Genomic DNA, 13311 nt, shown 5'->3' with positions numbered 1-13311 from the left:
ACAAGGGATAATGGCGTCGAACTGCGCATGTCCAAAAACGCCCGGGGAGAAAAGGCTAATTAATGATAACTTCAAACAAAAAAACTTCATTACATTATAACTCGTGCTTTCAATGCTGAAAAAAGAAGAAAAGCGGTCATTTAAATGTTCAGCACAAATTAAAATAGTGGGAAAAGACCATCAACGAAACGTGAACTACAATTTTTTAAGAAAAGGACCTGTAATCGTTTATTTTGTCCGCTGGAGGGCGCACGAACAACAGCTTAACTGTGAAATTGGGAACAAAAACATTGAATCAACAAATTCTCAGTAACTATTATGATCAAAATTTGTGATTGTTTGTAAAATTGTTTGCAAAAAAATCTATAATAAGTTATTTATTTGTATATAACTGCATGCAATTTATCACAATGAATTAATAATACAGTGGAAAGTGAACCGGTGGTTGCTTGTAAACACGCACCCCGGCTCGCCCAGGCGCCTTCATTAGCAGCTGAATGGCTGCTGAGCTGTCAGGTAGCACGTCTTGAGGACGCATGTCAACTTCCTTTAATGTTCTCAGCTACTTGTGCAACATGAAAGGAGGGAAGGTAAGAGGAGGAGGAGGTGCAGAGGGGGGTGTCTGTGGGGGTATATAAGACACCCCTGGAGATGTGAGCCAAAATTGTTGTTATTGCTCTCGGGGGCCGACATGCGCTCATTGCGAGCCTCCCCGCTGTTGCCGGTCCTCCTCCTCTTCATCCTCCAGCAGCACCAGCCGACCCGGGCAGTCCACCTGCAGCTCGCCCGCCACGGAGCTGGGCTGCGTGTCGTGCGGGAGCGCGGAGGAGCCGCCGCCGCCGGAGGAAGCGGAACATCGGGAGCGCATCACCTGCCCACCTACATGGTGCACCTCTACCGAAACTTCAAGGCCAACGCGACGGATGCAGCGGAGCAAGATGCGGAGAAGCGCGCGGACATAGTGAGGAGTTTGATGGCGAAAGGTACTTTTGCAGATATTTTGGTTGACATTCCTGCAAAGGGCAGGGCGTTGCGTGAGAGTGTGGATGGGGTGTGGGAGGGGATGCCAGACGAGCGGAGCGGCTGCAATCCACATCCCACTCGGGGTGAGGATCAGCCTAATTCTCAAAGCAAACCTTGCGCACTCCCTTTCTCGCTTTTTTTTTTTTTTTTTTTTGCTGCACCATGTTGATTGCGCATCTCGCCAGACGCGCCCCCTCCTGCTCAAATCTCTACTCCACAAGTTGCCTTAGTTCTTTTTTTTCCTTCCTTTTCACACTTGCCCTGATTAGATTAGCAGAGGGGATTTGATACCTCGGCCTCGGCACCCATTTCGCTGTTAGGTGTCAAGCGCTTGTACCTATTTGTTTGGCTGAGGAGGAAATGCAAAAGGCCATCCCGCCTGCCATCATGGAAAAATGCCGGCTGGGTTTGCCTTGCACGCTTGGCCAATTTAGGGGACTGTTTGCTTTGAGTGGATTAAGTTGATAGTGTGATGCTTAATGCTCAAATCTTGAAGACGCTCTTTCAACTTAATTTCAACCAAACCTGAATAATAATAGCGCACCCCCACTCCAAATTTGCATCCCTTGTGGCTCCAAGGCACACGCGCCAAATTTAATTGCCAAATTCCTTTACTTTAAAAAAATAAGGAACTTGCGCTGGTGGCACATGAGCTGCAGTCGACTATCCGTTTTGTGTCTGGCTCCCCACCAGGGTTGGCGTACAGACACGGACAGTGGGCGGTTACATTTGACCTCCGCGACCTGCTGCCCGACAAGCAGATCCAGGCGGCCGAGCTGAGAATCCGGCTCCCCCCGGGCGCCCCCGACACGCAGGTGGCCGTGTACCACCAGCGCGGCCCCGCGTGCCACCCGGCCGGGGGCGTCTGCCGTCCAGAGCCGCAGCGGGTGGGGCTCTTGGGCCCGTCCTCCCTGATCTCCTCCTCCGGCGGCTGGAGGGTCTTCAACATGACGGGGCCCCTGCTTGCCTGGCTGCGGCAGAAATCCCCGGTTGGGGTTCGGCGCCGCAAGCGGGCGAGAAGCAAGGCAGAGGCAGCGCCCCCTGAGCTCGCCCACCGAGCCTTGTTGGTGATCTTCTCGCACACGGGCTCCGACCGAAACCCCAAAGCCAAAGCCAGCTTGCTTCACACGGCCCGGCGCTCCAAATTTTTGAGTCCGGCCGAGGCCGGGCGGCCAAAGAGGCGTAGGAGCAAGCGGGGTCACAGCAAGCGGGCGAGCGGCGCCCCCGGACGGGGGCCCGACGATGGCCTGTGCCGCAGAGTAGATCTGCACGTGGATTTTAATGACATCGGCTGGGGGTCCTGGATCATCTTCCCCAAAAGGTACAACGCTTACCGCTGTGAGGGCTCCTGCCCGGGACCCTTGGGCGCCCACCTCAACCCCACCAATCACGCCTACATGCAGGTCAGTGGGAAACATGGTAACGCACGGGAACAAAGTCAATTGGTTAGCATAGCATGGCTGTATCTATCCACTTAACCGATGGCCGCCTGCCTCGTGCCCTCGTCCTCTCTCTCTCTCTCTCTCTCTCTCTCTCTCTCTCTCTCTCTCTCTCTCTCTCTCCCCTCGCAGAGTTTACTCAAACATTACCACCCCAGCCGAGTGGTCCCGCCGTGCTGCGCCCCCACCAAGATGAGCCCACTGAGCATGCTTTATTACGAGAACGGCGAGATGCTCCTCCGGCATCATGAGGACATGATGGTGGACGAGTGCGGCTGCCAGTGAGCGCCGAGGAAACAGACCTAAAAAAAAACACTTAAAAACGAAAAAGGGGGCCCTCTTTTTCTTTCACCATGCACTGTATGATATGTAAATTCATGTATATTTATTGTGAAGAATTAAAAATGCCTATATTTATGTTTATTTTGAGATGCTGTCCAATGGTAAAACTTCATTTTGCTGCTCTTAGGAGACCTTAGTATCTTTGTAAGAAAATAATACTAAGCATCTGGTTCCTTCCAGGTGAGTGACAACTGCTGAGCTGAACCGAAATCAACTCAAATGTGTTGTGTTATTGAAAGCTTACCGTCATTTTTCGTAAAATGGCACAAAAAGGTTTGTTTACTTTGAGAACGACAGAGCTTTTGCCAACCTGAAGTGCGCGTGACCGCACGTCACGATGGAAAGCTCACAACACAAAGGAGAGAAAAAGGTCGACTTTTCATCGACAATGAGTTGTGCAGCATCAAAACAAAAGCATTGGACAGAGGAGGAAAATCTAGCAAATGCTATGGGCCTATGCAATACATTTCACTGACTGACAAAATATGTACCATGCGGTCAGAGTGAAAGCAAGTAGGCTTAAGTAACTTAGAAAAGTGGACCAACACCAACAGGTAAGACGAATTTCACTAAAACTGCAGCAGCAAGACTTAAAAATATTTTAGTTCTTTTCTTGTTGTTATATTTCAAGCATATCACCCCGCAGAATTTTTTGAATTTTCATTTTAACACGTTGTATGTTTCATTTTGCATATGAAATAATTTTGCACATCTGGCTGCCATTATAATGCGCAGTTTTGACGCTCAAGAGATTTAAACTGAGCCGAAACTTTAAATTTAGTATATATTATTTTCTTCACATGTTTTTTATCGTTACAAGGCCTCGGTGGGTTAAATAAACATGTTTTTATATTTGATGTTGAATTTGAGCGTACGCTTGACTGCAATTAGCTTACGCAGTTTTGACGCTCACGAGAAGCCGCTTTTCACATGTAGCTGATTTTTTTTAATAGTCGCCCAGCTTTTAGATTAAACATGTGATATTGGAATAGCTTTGATACGTTATCAGTCGAATTTTCTTGCAATCCGGTCACCACAGTTGATTTGGGTTCTCAAATTCGCTAAAAATAGCACACACACCAAACTAGTCTGGTGAGCTATCATTAGCTACTGGCTTACTACCCGTCTCGAGTTACGACTGTTATGGTAAGGCGAGTTGCGCAGTTTTGTGTTTCGCGACTGCAGATTCGTCACAGGCGACTTGGAACTTCCCTGATTCCAAAACTGTTCAAATTCTCAATAAAAACGCTGAACGAAACGTCTCGTTTGCATTTGTAACTGGTCAGATCAAATTACTGTGTGTGATGATAGCACAGTGGTTAAGGCACTATCAATAATACAATTCTTAATTAATTGCGTCACGGGTTCAAATCTCGGTCACGATTTTCCTTTTTTCTGTGTGTGTTTTTGCAGCCAGTCGGAAATGCAAACGAGACGTTTCGTTCAGCGTTTTTATTGAGAATTCGAACAGTTTTGCAATCAGGGAAGTTCCAAGTCGCCTGTGACGAATCTGCAGTCGCGAAACACAAAACTGCGCAACTCGCCTTACCATAACAGTCGTAACTCGAGACGGGGAGTAAGACCAACATGGGGGCAACTTGACATGCAACACCGGCACGGAACAAAATAGAAACGGTGAGTTCATCTTTCCTCCACTTTAAACTACAAATAAACGTGAAAAAAACTCATATGCTGCCACTATATAGTTCAACTTGGTGTTAATGAGCGCCATATAATGCGACTGTCACGGAGGAATGTGGTGTTTGCCACACGAGATCATGTGTCATACATGAGAATGGGATCTTATCTTGACTAAAATGCCCCTGCATTGTTTTGTGTTTGTTAAACTCTTTTCGTTAAGCGACTATGCATGTTTAATAGTTACACATTTATTCATGACGACGGATGGTTCGGCACACAACCAGGTCCAACAATGTTAGCGCCCGCTATCGACCATCAGGAAAATGCACTTCCGCTTTGGGAGTACTCACTTCCGGGATGGTAAAAAAAAAAAGGACAAAATAAGATAGTGTTTATTGCTGGATTTCTTGGAAAATACATTTTGTCATATTAAAAAAATCCTACATGGTCAAAATTGTCAGTATTTCCAGATAACACGTTCATCCATCTAGTAACATTTTCAAAATGAATTTCAGCTGAGACCATTATTGATAAAATTATATAAAAATGACCCCTAAGTTATATTTCTGTGATGTACAATTAAATGGAATGTGACCTGCCATAGGCGCATCACAAAATGGCAGAGGCGGTGGTTAACGTAGCCCGGAGGGTCAACGCGACCGTCGACGAGGGACGAGATCACCTGGGTATGATTTATTTTTTTTAAATTGTATTTGTTTTGGGTGTCATTTGTTTATATGTGAACCTGCAGGTAGCAGTGGAGGATGCCATTTCTTTCTTCCAGAAATCACCATTTCAAGTCTTTTTGCTCTCCCCGCAGACCTGTCCAACAGCAAGCTCATCTCATTCCCAGATGGCGTTTTCAAGGTTCTCAGCAGCGTGTCGGAGAACATCCGACTCATCACCCTGGCGGATAATGAGATGAAGGCCATTAGCAGCAAATTCTTTTCCACCTTCACTCAACTGAGAGGTGCCTAATTCACAGTCAAATGTTAGAAGTAAAGCAGTTCCCTTGATGGGCACATCTTTTTCAGAGCTGGACCTGCACGGAAACGTTCTCAGCAAACTGCCCGACTCAGTGGAGGAAATGCGGCACTTGACCAGCATCAACTTGGCCAACAATAATTTCTCGACGTTCCCCGAGAAGCTCACACAAATCGCCACGCTGCAGAGGATCAACCTAGAGGGGAACAACATCTCTGGTAATGACACTGACATGCTAACACGTGCTAGCAAATAGCATCAGTGCCATGGCTTTATGCAACTTTGATATACACAAACTAACAATACAGGCATATATTCTTTAGCCTCCTCTTGTTTGAACCCACAGAAATCCCCATGGAGAAGTTGTCAGCCATGCCGGCACTGGAATGGCTCAACGTGCTGTCCAACCCTTTGGATCCAAACACTCAAGCTGCTCTCAGGTCTCCGCATAAGTTTGACATTTTAACGCAAAGGGAGTCGTGAATGATGTCGTCACGTATGTGCTGCATGGCGTGAAAAAAAAAAAAAACTCCCTTGGATCCTTTAGTCTGCTTGGAATTGAGAAGCCTCTGTACTTGAAGTGCCAATATAAAACCACATTGACCTCCATTTGACATGTTTGTGTTTTTCTCTGAATTAAGAAACACCCCCCCAATAAAAAAAAAAGACAACTACCACGTGACTTTTATTTTATTAAAAAAAAAAATTAAATGTTATAATTATTTTCCATTTAAAAATTAGAGGACCACTTACAATACTTCTCACTTGCTTTCTTGATTGAGGAGGGAAAGGAGGGGGACCTGAGCAGTAGAATGTTCTGCAGCGGCCAAGTCGTTCTTCAAAACTCGTTCTTTTCACTTCACATGCATTCTGCTGGTGTTTGGAATCTAAAACATACGCAATGCATCTATGACGCAGAACCTTTCAAAAGCACAAAGTCGGAACAGTTGCAAGCGGCTTTTGAACCACTCAAAATGTTTTTGCCACATCCAATATGGCGCCGTGGCAGTTTCGAGATTCAGCGCCCCATACGGCTACCATAACATTACGTGCACATCTATGGCGTGTTTGCTGGGATAGATAACTCCAGTACAAGAAAATAAATAAATAAATCCAGTCCAAGTCGTTAATGGCCATCGTCAATGACAAGAAAAGAGATGCGTGCATGGTAGATGCTGGGAAGTGACTCCCAGAAGCGCCTTGGACTCGGACACTGTCAATTTGTCAAAGTGCATCTGCATCATATCGTTGGACCATAACTGATTTTGGCGCTTCAATATTACAATATTTGGACATTTTGTCAGCGAGACAATTTGTCAAACTTTGTCACCAGTTCGTCCAACTTTTTTTTTTGTTTCAAACTATTGAGAGGCTGTAATCTAATCTTGAATTATTCTTTGTGGGTGTTGCTTTAATCTTTTTACAGCATGAGATGAATTTGACTGTAAAAGGAACTTTTAGGACCCCATTTTTATTTTATTTTATTTTTTTTATTTATTTGCGTCATAAAGTAAATTTGTGGAGGTGCGGCAGACATAAAAACCATACCATGCCTCCCGTGCACGCTGTTGTGGGCGGTGTTTATTCGTATAAGATCTTTATTACGAAACATTGTCTTTGTTTTTATTTACTTGTTAGCACTCAAAGATTAAATTTTTGCTTCTTACTTTTGCCCCAGGCATTGATTTTGCTGATCTCTCTTTCTCTCGTTCTTTTTGATTTTTCACTGACAACATTGATAATCGTGAACAATTAACAGCCGACTTATTTGAGTCACAAAATTGTTGAACTGGAATGACTTCTCAAGAGAAACCATGTCGACGTGGTGTACGTTCCACCGGCAAAGGTATGGTTCTGTTTTTGCGTGCTTTTTCGGGAGAAAAAAAATATATACAATATTTTTCAGGGTTGAACGTAAAAATGAACGTCTGCAGCTGTTTTCAGATCAACCCGAAAAAAAAGTTCATTTGCTCCATGGACAATATTTGATAATACATATTTAGAATATCCTAAATATCTGTAGTTTATTCTGGCATCTGTGTGTACGTGCGAGGTATAAAAGCAACACTGATTTAATTATAATAAAATTCTCTGTTGCGTTTAGACATGGCGCTCTTTTGCCTGTTGCTGGTTATCAGCTTCTCCTCGGCTGCCGAGTTCTTCTCTTCCATAGGTGAGTCTCGTCCTGATATTAAGCCGCGTAGATAGATTGAGGCGCACGTGCTGTACAGACGTTGTCGATGTTACGGAAACTTTTTCTCTTTAACCGACACAACCAAACTACCAGGTCAAATGACGGAGCTGCTGCACACGGAGAAGGACCTGTTGACCTCGCTGGAGGACTACATCCAAGCCGAGGAGACCAAACTGGAGACGGTCAAAAGGTCAGACGTCGACGGCTACGTTTGGCACGCCGAGTAGAAAATACTGACGATGGCGGGGTCCGCAGGTGGGCCAAGAAGCTGGCCAACCTGTCGGCGTTGGCCATCCAGGACCCCGAAGTCTTCCTGGGCCACCCCGTCAACGCCTTCCAACTTCTCAAGAGGATGAACCGCGAGTGGAGCCACCTGGAGAGCCTGGTGCGCAGCAACGTGTCGAACGGTGAGTGAAAAGACGCAAACGTCGACAAATCTTAGCGGCAGGCGGGCAGGCGTGTTTTGACGTTGGCCGCACGCGTCTCAGGTTTCATGTCGGACCTGGACGCCAAACGGGAGCACCTTCCCAGCGAGGACGACCAGACGGGTGTGGCCGAAGCCTTCCTGAGACTGCAGGACACGTACCAGCTGGACACAGACACCCTGGCCAAAGGCCAGCTGCCTGGTCAGGAGCGTCACGGAGCGAGCGGCTTTGCTATGGAGAGTCTTTGCAAGTGAGCTCCCCTCTTGTCCCGTCAGGAACCTCCGTGCTCCCGAGCGTCCTGACGGTGGACGACTGCTACGACCTGGCCATGGCAGCGTACAGGGACAACGACTTCTACCACATGGTGCTGTGGCTGTCGCAAGCCCTCAAGCAGATGGAGGAGGGCGAGAAAGCCGTAAACGTGGAGGTCGTCACCCTCCTGGACTACCAGAGCTTTGCTCTCTTCAAGCAAGGAGATCTGGAGCGTGCCACGGAGTCCACCAAGAAGCTGCTGGAGCTCGGTGAGTCGGAACCACGCCGAAGAGCTGCGAACTCTTGATTCGATCCCATTTTACCCCTTTATATATTCTAAGATCCAGAAAACCAGCGAGCCAATCAGAATCTCAGGTACTTTGAGCACCACCTGGAGAAACAGAAGACGGGCGAGGAAGCGGCCGAGGCGCCCAAGGGTCGAGGTGCACACAACGCCAACTACGAGCGACTGTGTCGCGGCGACAGCATCGAGATGGTGAGAAGACACCGCAAAGCGGCCTCGACGGAAGCACGCTCTGCACTCGCTCGGCTCTTCTTTCCGACAGACGCCGCGCAGACAGAGCCGCCTTTTCTGCCGTTACTATGACAACCAGCGCCATCCCAACCTGGTGATCGCTCCCTTCAAAGAGGAAGACCTGTGGGACGAGCCCCGCATCGTCCGCTATTACGACATTGTGACGGACGAGGACATGGCCGTCTACAAAAAGCTGGCCAGACCCAGAGTCAGTCCGCCTAAATGCCATTTTGAATCTTTCTGCTCTTTGCGTAACTTCCCGTGCCTCCACCCATCTCTGTCTCCAACACAACCGTGTGATGGCACGGCCGAGCTAGCTGCTCCGCTCCAAAGTCAGAAATCGCAAGGAAAGTTACGTCGTTCGAACCAGAATCTCCCAAAAGTAAGGACATTTTGTGCATAGAGGGACTTTTTTAACTTTTTGGTGATGAAGCTATTTAGCAAAAATATCGGACTAAATATGTCATACATGCTAAAAAGTTGGGGTTGTTCATGAGACCAAGCTAAACTCTTTGTCCAATTAATCTAGCCTGTGTGCGTGCGAGGGTGTGTACACTTGTGCAACCTGCACATATCCGTAATTTTGACCTCGCATCGGGATCACTTATTGCTCCTCAGTGGCTTCCTGGACGACAGTGACCACGAGAGTGTGGCGAAGATGGTCAAGAAAATGAGTGACATCACAGGCCTGGATTCGGCCACGGCTGAGGCCATGCAGGTGACGACTTCCTTCCGGCCGACCTCTCGCCTAAAAAAGCAGCAGCAAAAAAAAAAATAACACAAGTATTTGTATTTACTTGCACAGGTGGCCAACTACGGCGTGGGAGGACAGTATGAACCTCATCATGACTTTTTTGTAGGGGTAAATCCATAGATGCGATCTTGTCGGCCCATTTTCATACCATTTTTAATTAGGAACGAGACGACGACACGTTGGCCTTTCAATTTCTGCTTCTACAAGTCAATAAATGAGCCCAAGCTCTCTTAATAGCCACGACACGCTTGTCACAATAAGGTAAAAAAAAAAAAAAAAGGCGTCTGGCACTTGAGCTCACAGATCCTTCAGGTGTATGGCGCCCTCTCATGGCAAAAACAAGAAAGACTTCTTTAGAAGCCAGAGAAAAATCCTATGGCTCATACGGAATTGGCATCTTCACAAGACGCATCATAAAAGTTTGCATTTGGCCATTAAACGAGTGACAAAAATGTTTTGTTTTTTCATTTAACATTCAATTTCTGCTTTTCTGGCTTTTTTTTTTCTCCACAGGACGAGGTTGAAGAATCTTATGACGAGTTTAGCACTGGAAAACGAATCGCCACCTGGCTAGTTTATGTCAGTTAAAAAAAAAACAACAAACAAACACTGGATAGATTTTACCAAGTTTCTTGATGGCTTCCTCTTTGTGATGCAGATAAGCGAGGTGCCGGCAGGGGGCGCTACTGTCTTCCCCCTATTGGGCGCTATCGCTTGGCCCATCAAGGTTTGCATTTCTTTTTGCAAACACGTCACGCACCCCAGACAACGAGACTCATTTAGATCGGCTCGTGCTACGTCCAAAAATTATTCCAATTGGAAAAAAAATTACATTTTATGGAGCGACCGGTGCACATCTGCAAGCCAATATGAATACCCAAGATTTTAATGCCACCATTATGACTGCAGGGCTCTGCTGTGTTCTGGTACAACCTTCTCCTCAACGGGAAGGGAAACTACAAGACCCTCCACGCCGCCTGTCCTGTCCTGGTGGGGAGCAAGTGGGGTGAGTCCCGGCAAGATGGGGTCGGCCGTTTGGAATCATTCATGTCACTGCGGTTTGTCTTCCCCAGTGGCCAACAAGTGGCTGCACGAGCGAGGTCAGGAGTTCAGGAGGCGCTGCGGCCTGCAAAATTCTTGAACATCACACGGGGCCCCTGCACTTTGGCACTTAACTCCATGCTATGCTATGGTGTCCGGTTACCACGACGACCATCGTCTTTGGCGAAAAAAACAAAACACTGAAGTTGAATAATTAATTATTGATGGATAGATGAATATTTTGAGATGGGTTTCCTGTCGGCTGCTTGAAGAATGAAATAGGTTTTGTTCCACCCAAGAGTGCCTTTGGCTTGTTGGGGAGAGATTGCGTAAATATGTTGTCTAATTTATTATACATTTTTACCAGTTATTTGGTTAAGTAAGTGGTTGTGAGTGACTTTCTGATTTCTTGCAAAAATAATTATTTAAAGTTGTGAATCTGAATTAAATTTGAACTAAGTTAACAATGTGCACATTCTTTTGATTCAATGACTGATAAATAAAAATATGTGATGACAAAAGAGTGTTAATTGTGTGAGCTTCTTTGGCTTCATTTTTTTTTTTTTTTTTTAATCAAGTGAAGGATTTGTCAGTCTTGGACAAGCACCTTTGGCGTGCTTGGAAAATGCTTGGACCAGGTTCTGAATGGTCTAAGCCAAGAGAAAAAAAGTAGAAGGACCTTAAGAAACTTGAGGGATTGTGAGGAAATGCAGAAAGGGGCACGGAGCCTCGCTTTTGCAGCCGTCACGCGTCAGGCAGGCAGAACTCATCCGGGTGGTTCCCTTCCCTCAGGCGTCCGAAGCAACCCAGCAGAAGGTCCAGCGCGGCCCTGGCCGTGCGCCGCACCTCCTGCTCCGACACGCCCACCGCAGGGTTCACCTCCACCACGTCCACTGCCGACAGCAACCCTGAACAAACACGACAGACATGTGAAAATGCACAGGAAGCAAAGTCTGAAGGACACGTGTGCGTTGCTGACCAGTGTTGGCGATGTGTTCTGCGATGTACACGCCCTCCCTGTAGGTGAGGCCGCCCGGCACGGGCGTCCCCGTCGCCGGGGTGACGGCCGGGTCCAAGGCGTCCACGTCATAGCTCAGGTGGATCGGCCTCCTGGCCCTGCTCCGAGGCAAAGAGTGACTGCCTGGACCGACCACGTGGCGAACTTCGACACCACTTACCCGTCTTTACACAGGAAGTCGCACGTCTCCTCCATCACTCGTCCGACGCCCAGAGCGTCCACCTGTGTCATGGAGAAGGCCTTCACGCCCGCCAGCTTCAGCAAGTAACTGCGCGCCGGCAGGAAAAGGAACAGTATGATCAAGCCCTCCCGGAACAGGAACACACAAGACTTACTGCTCCTCGGGGTCCAGGTCTCTCAGGCCGATGTAGACCAAATGTTTGGCTGACACGCACGAGCTCATCCATGAGAAGTTGGGCAGGATTGGGATCTGATTTTGAAGAAAAAGCAAATGAGATCAAATGGATATTTGGTCTTTTTTTTTTTTTGGGGCTGACCTTTGGGCGCAATTCGCGGAGGAGGTAGGACACGGGCTGGCCGTGCATGTTTCCCGTGGGCGTGCTCAGCGGTGTGTTGATGTCGGCGTGGGCGTCCACCCAAACCAAGCTCAGGTCCCCCACAGCTGACGCGTGCCCGTGGACAGAGCCGATGGCCAGGCTGGAAAAGGTGATGGCGTAGGCGGTGTCATGTTTTCGATTTATCCCACAGCCAAAAGAAAGCGTGCCGAGCGAGCGACCTATGGTCTCCGCCCAGCACGACAGCCGTGTGTCCATTGCGCTTCACCGCCCGCACCGCCTCCGACAGCCTCAGGTTGGCCCTGCCCACCGCCCGGGGATGTTTCACTCGCCCCACCGGCTCGTCGAGCAGCACGTCCTCAAATGTCAAATTGCCGTAATCCTTCACCACACAGCCTGCAGGGACAAAAAATAAAATAAAAGATGAGGTCTTGCCAGGGCGAGTAAACACATGATGCTCTCAAAGCTCTCAAACAAAAAAAAGCAAACATCGTTCATGTTTGTGCTAAAATTGTTTGCACTGAAATAAACAAGGCCAGTCAACTTGAGTGTCTGTGTGTCGTGCAGAGCAAAGTCAACTGGTTGAGCACACAGTAACCAGTCTGCTGTTCAATATGTAACCGTGAAAAAGTGGGAGCTAGCCAATGAGCAAGCGCTTGCATGACAGTCAACACTTAGCACGACGTGAATTTGTGATAAAAACTGCATGTCTTTACTTTCTGTTCTGACTAGCAAATCAGAAGACAGTAAAATGTAGATTGATCGTCACCTTGCGCCTCCAGCTTACGTACGAGTCCCTCGGCGCGGATCGCGTCCGGTCCGAGCTCCACGCCATCCCGGGGCTGTGCCGCCGCCCCCACAAACAAAAATACTTTTCTTGTTGCGCCGTCCTAAATGGGCCAGCAGAGGTTAAGTACGGAGCCGAGGTCATGTGACCTCACCTGTCCTTTGGAGAAAGGTGCTCCAAGGATCCCCACGGAGCGTGTCTCCTGGAGATGACTGTGAGGATGGTGAAAATGGCGGAGATGAGGATGATGACATGTCGTGGAGGTGATGAGAAGCTGCAGAGCCGTCCTGGCACGCTGCATGGTGCTGAATGAAGAAAGAAGAAGACTCAGAGAGAGAGTAAGAGAGCGAGCAAAAGAGAG

The 13311-nt window shown here is 47.8% G+C and overlaps 4 protein-coding genes across 5 annotated transcripts; 3 read left to right on the top strand and 1 right to left on the bottom strand.

Annotated features, from left to right (window-relative positions):
* The first annotated feature begins 691 nt into the window (after positions 1 to 691).
* Positions 692 to 2747, top strand: ndr2 (nodal-related 2). Its single transcript, XM_085904182.1, has 3 exons — positions 692 to 983; positions 1717 to 2426; positions 2595 to 2747. Exons 1-3 carry the CDS (start codon positions 692 to 694, stop codon positions 2745 to 2747), a joined length of 1155 nt encoding a protein of 384 aa, XP_085760308.1.
* A 1464-nt stretch (positions 2748 to 4211) lies between these two features.
* On the top strand, positions 4212 to 6098 carry lrrc20 (leucine rich repeat containing 20). The gene is made up of 5 exons (XM_085904012.1): positions 4212 to 4439; positions 5050 to 5131; positions 5266 to 5415; positions 5480 to 5647; positions 5776 to 6098. The coding sequence occupies exons 2-5, from the start codon at positions 5062 to 5064 to the stop codon at positions 5910 to 5912; spliced, it is 525 nt and encodes a 174-aa protein (XP_085760138.1). The 5' UTR covers positions 4212 to 4439; positions 5050 to 5061; the 3' UTR covers positions 5913 to 6098.
* Positions 6099 to 7035: 937 nt separating this feature from the next.
* Positions 7036 to 11148, top strand: LOC147039455 (prolyl 4-hydroxylase subunit alpha-1-like). 2 transcript variants are annotated; one of them, XM_085903427.1, is made up of 15 exons: positions 7036 to 7275; positions 7534 to 7602; positions 7717 to 7813; positions 7879 to 8030; positions 8112 to 8249; positions 8324 to 8569; positions 8642 to 8796; positions 8867 to 9043; positions 9153 to 9217; positions 9454 to 9553; positions 9641 to 9691; positions 10103 to 10168; positions 10248 to 10316; positions 10499 to 10595; positions 10663 to 11148. In XM_085903427.1, the coding sequence occupies exons 1-15, from the start codon at positions 7224 to 7226 to the stop codon at positions 10728 to 10730; spliced, it is 1602 nt and encodes a 533-aa protein (XP_085759553.1). In that variant the 5' UTR covers positions 7036 to 7223; the 3' UTR covers positions 10731 to 11148. The 2 variants fall into 2 exon arrangements, with proteins under 2 accessions (XP_085759553.1, XP_085759552.1); XM_085903426.1 differs by having other exon boundaries at positions 7037 to 7275; positions 9641 to 9697.
* Positions 10006 to 13271, bottom strand: arg1 (arginase 1). The gene is made up of 8 exons (XM_085903428.1): positions 13105 to 13271; positions 12933 to 13005; positions 12385 to 12559; positions 12146 to 12305; positions 11984 to 12078; positions 11809 to 11916; positions 11610 to 11746; positions 10006 to 11538 (listed from the first exon to the last, which is right to left on the bottom strand). Exons 1-8 carry the CDS (start codon positions 13249 to 13251, stop codon positions 11375 to 11377), a joined length of 1059 nt encoding a protein of 352 aa, XP_085759554.1. The 5' UTR covers positions 13252 to 13271; the 3' UTR covers positions 10006 to 11374.
* Between the last annotated feature and the right edge of the window lie 40 nt (positions 13272 to 13311).

The sequence above is a fragment of the Syngnathus leptorhynchus genome, chromosome 22, assembly GCF_054491065.1.
Source record: "Syngnathus leptorhynchus isolate UIUO chromosome 22, UIUO_Slep, whole genome shotgun sequence".
Taxonomy (NCBI): Eukaryota; Metazoa; Chordata; class Actinopteri; order Syngnathiformes; family Syngnathidae; genus Syngnathus; species Syngnathus leptorhynchus.
Note: the sequence above shows the minus strand (reverse complement) of the source record. Positions and strands in the feature narration are given on the sequence as shown.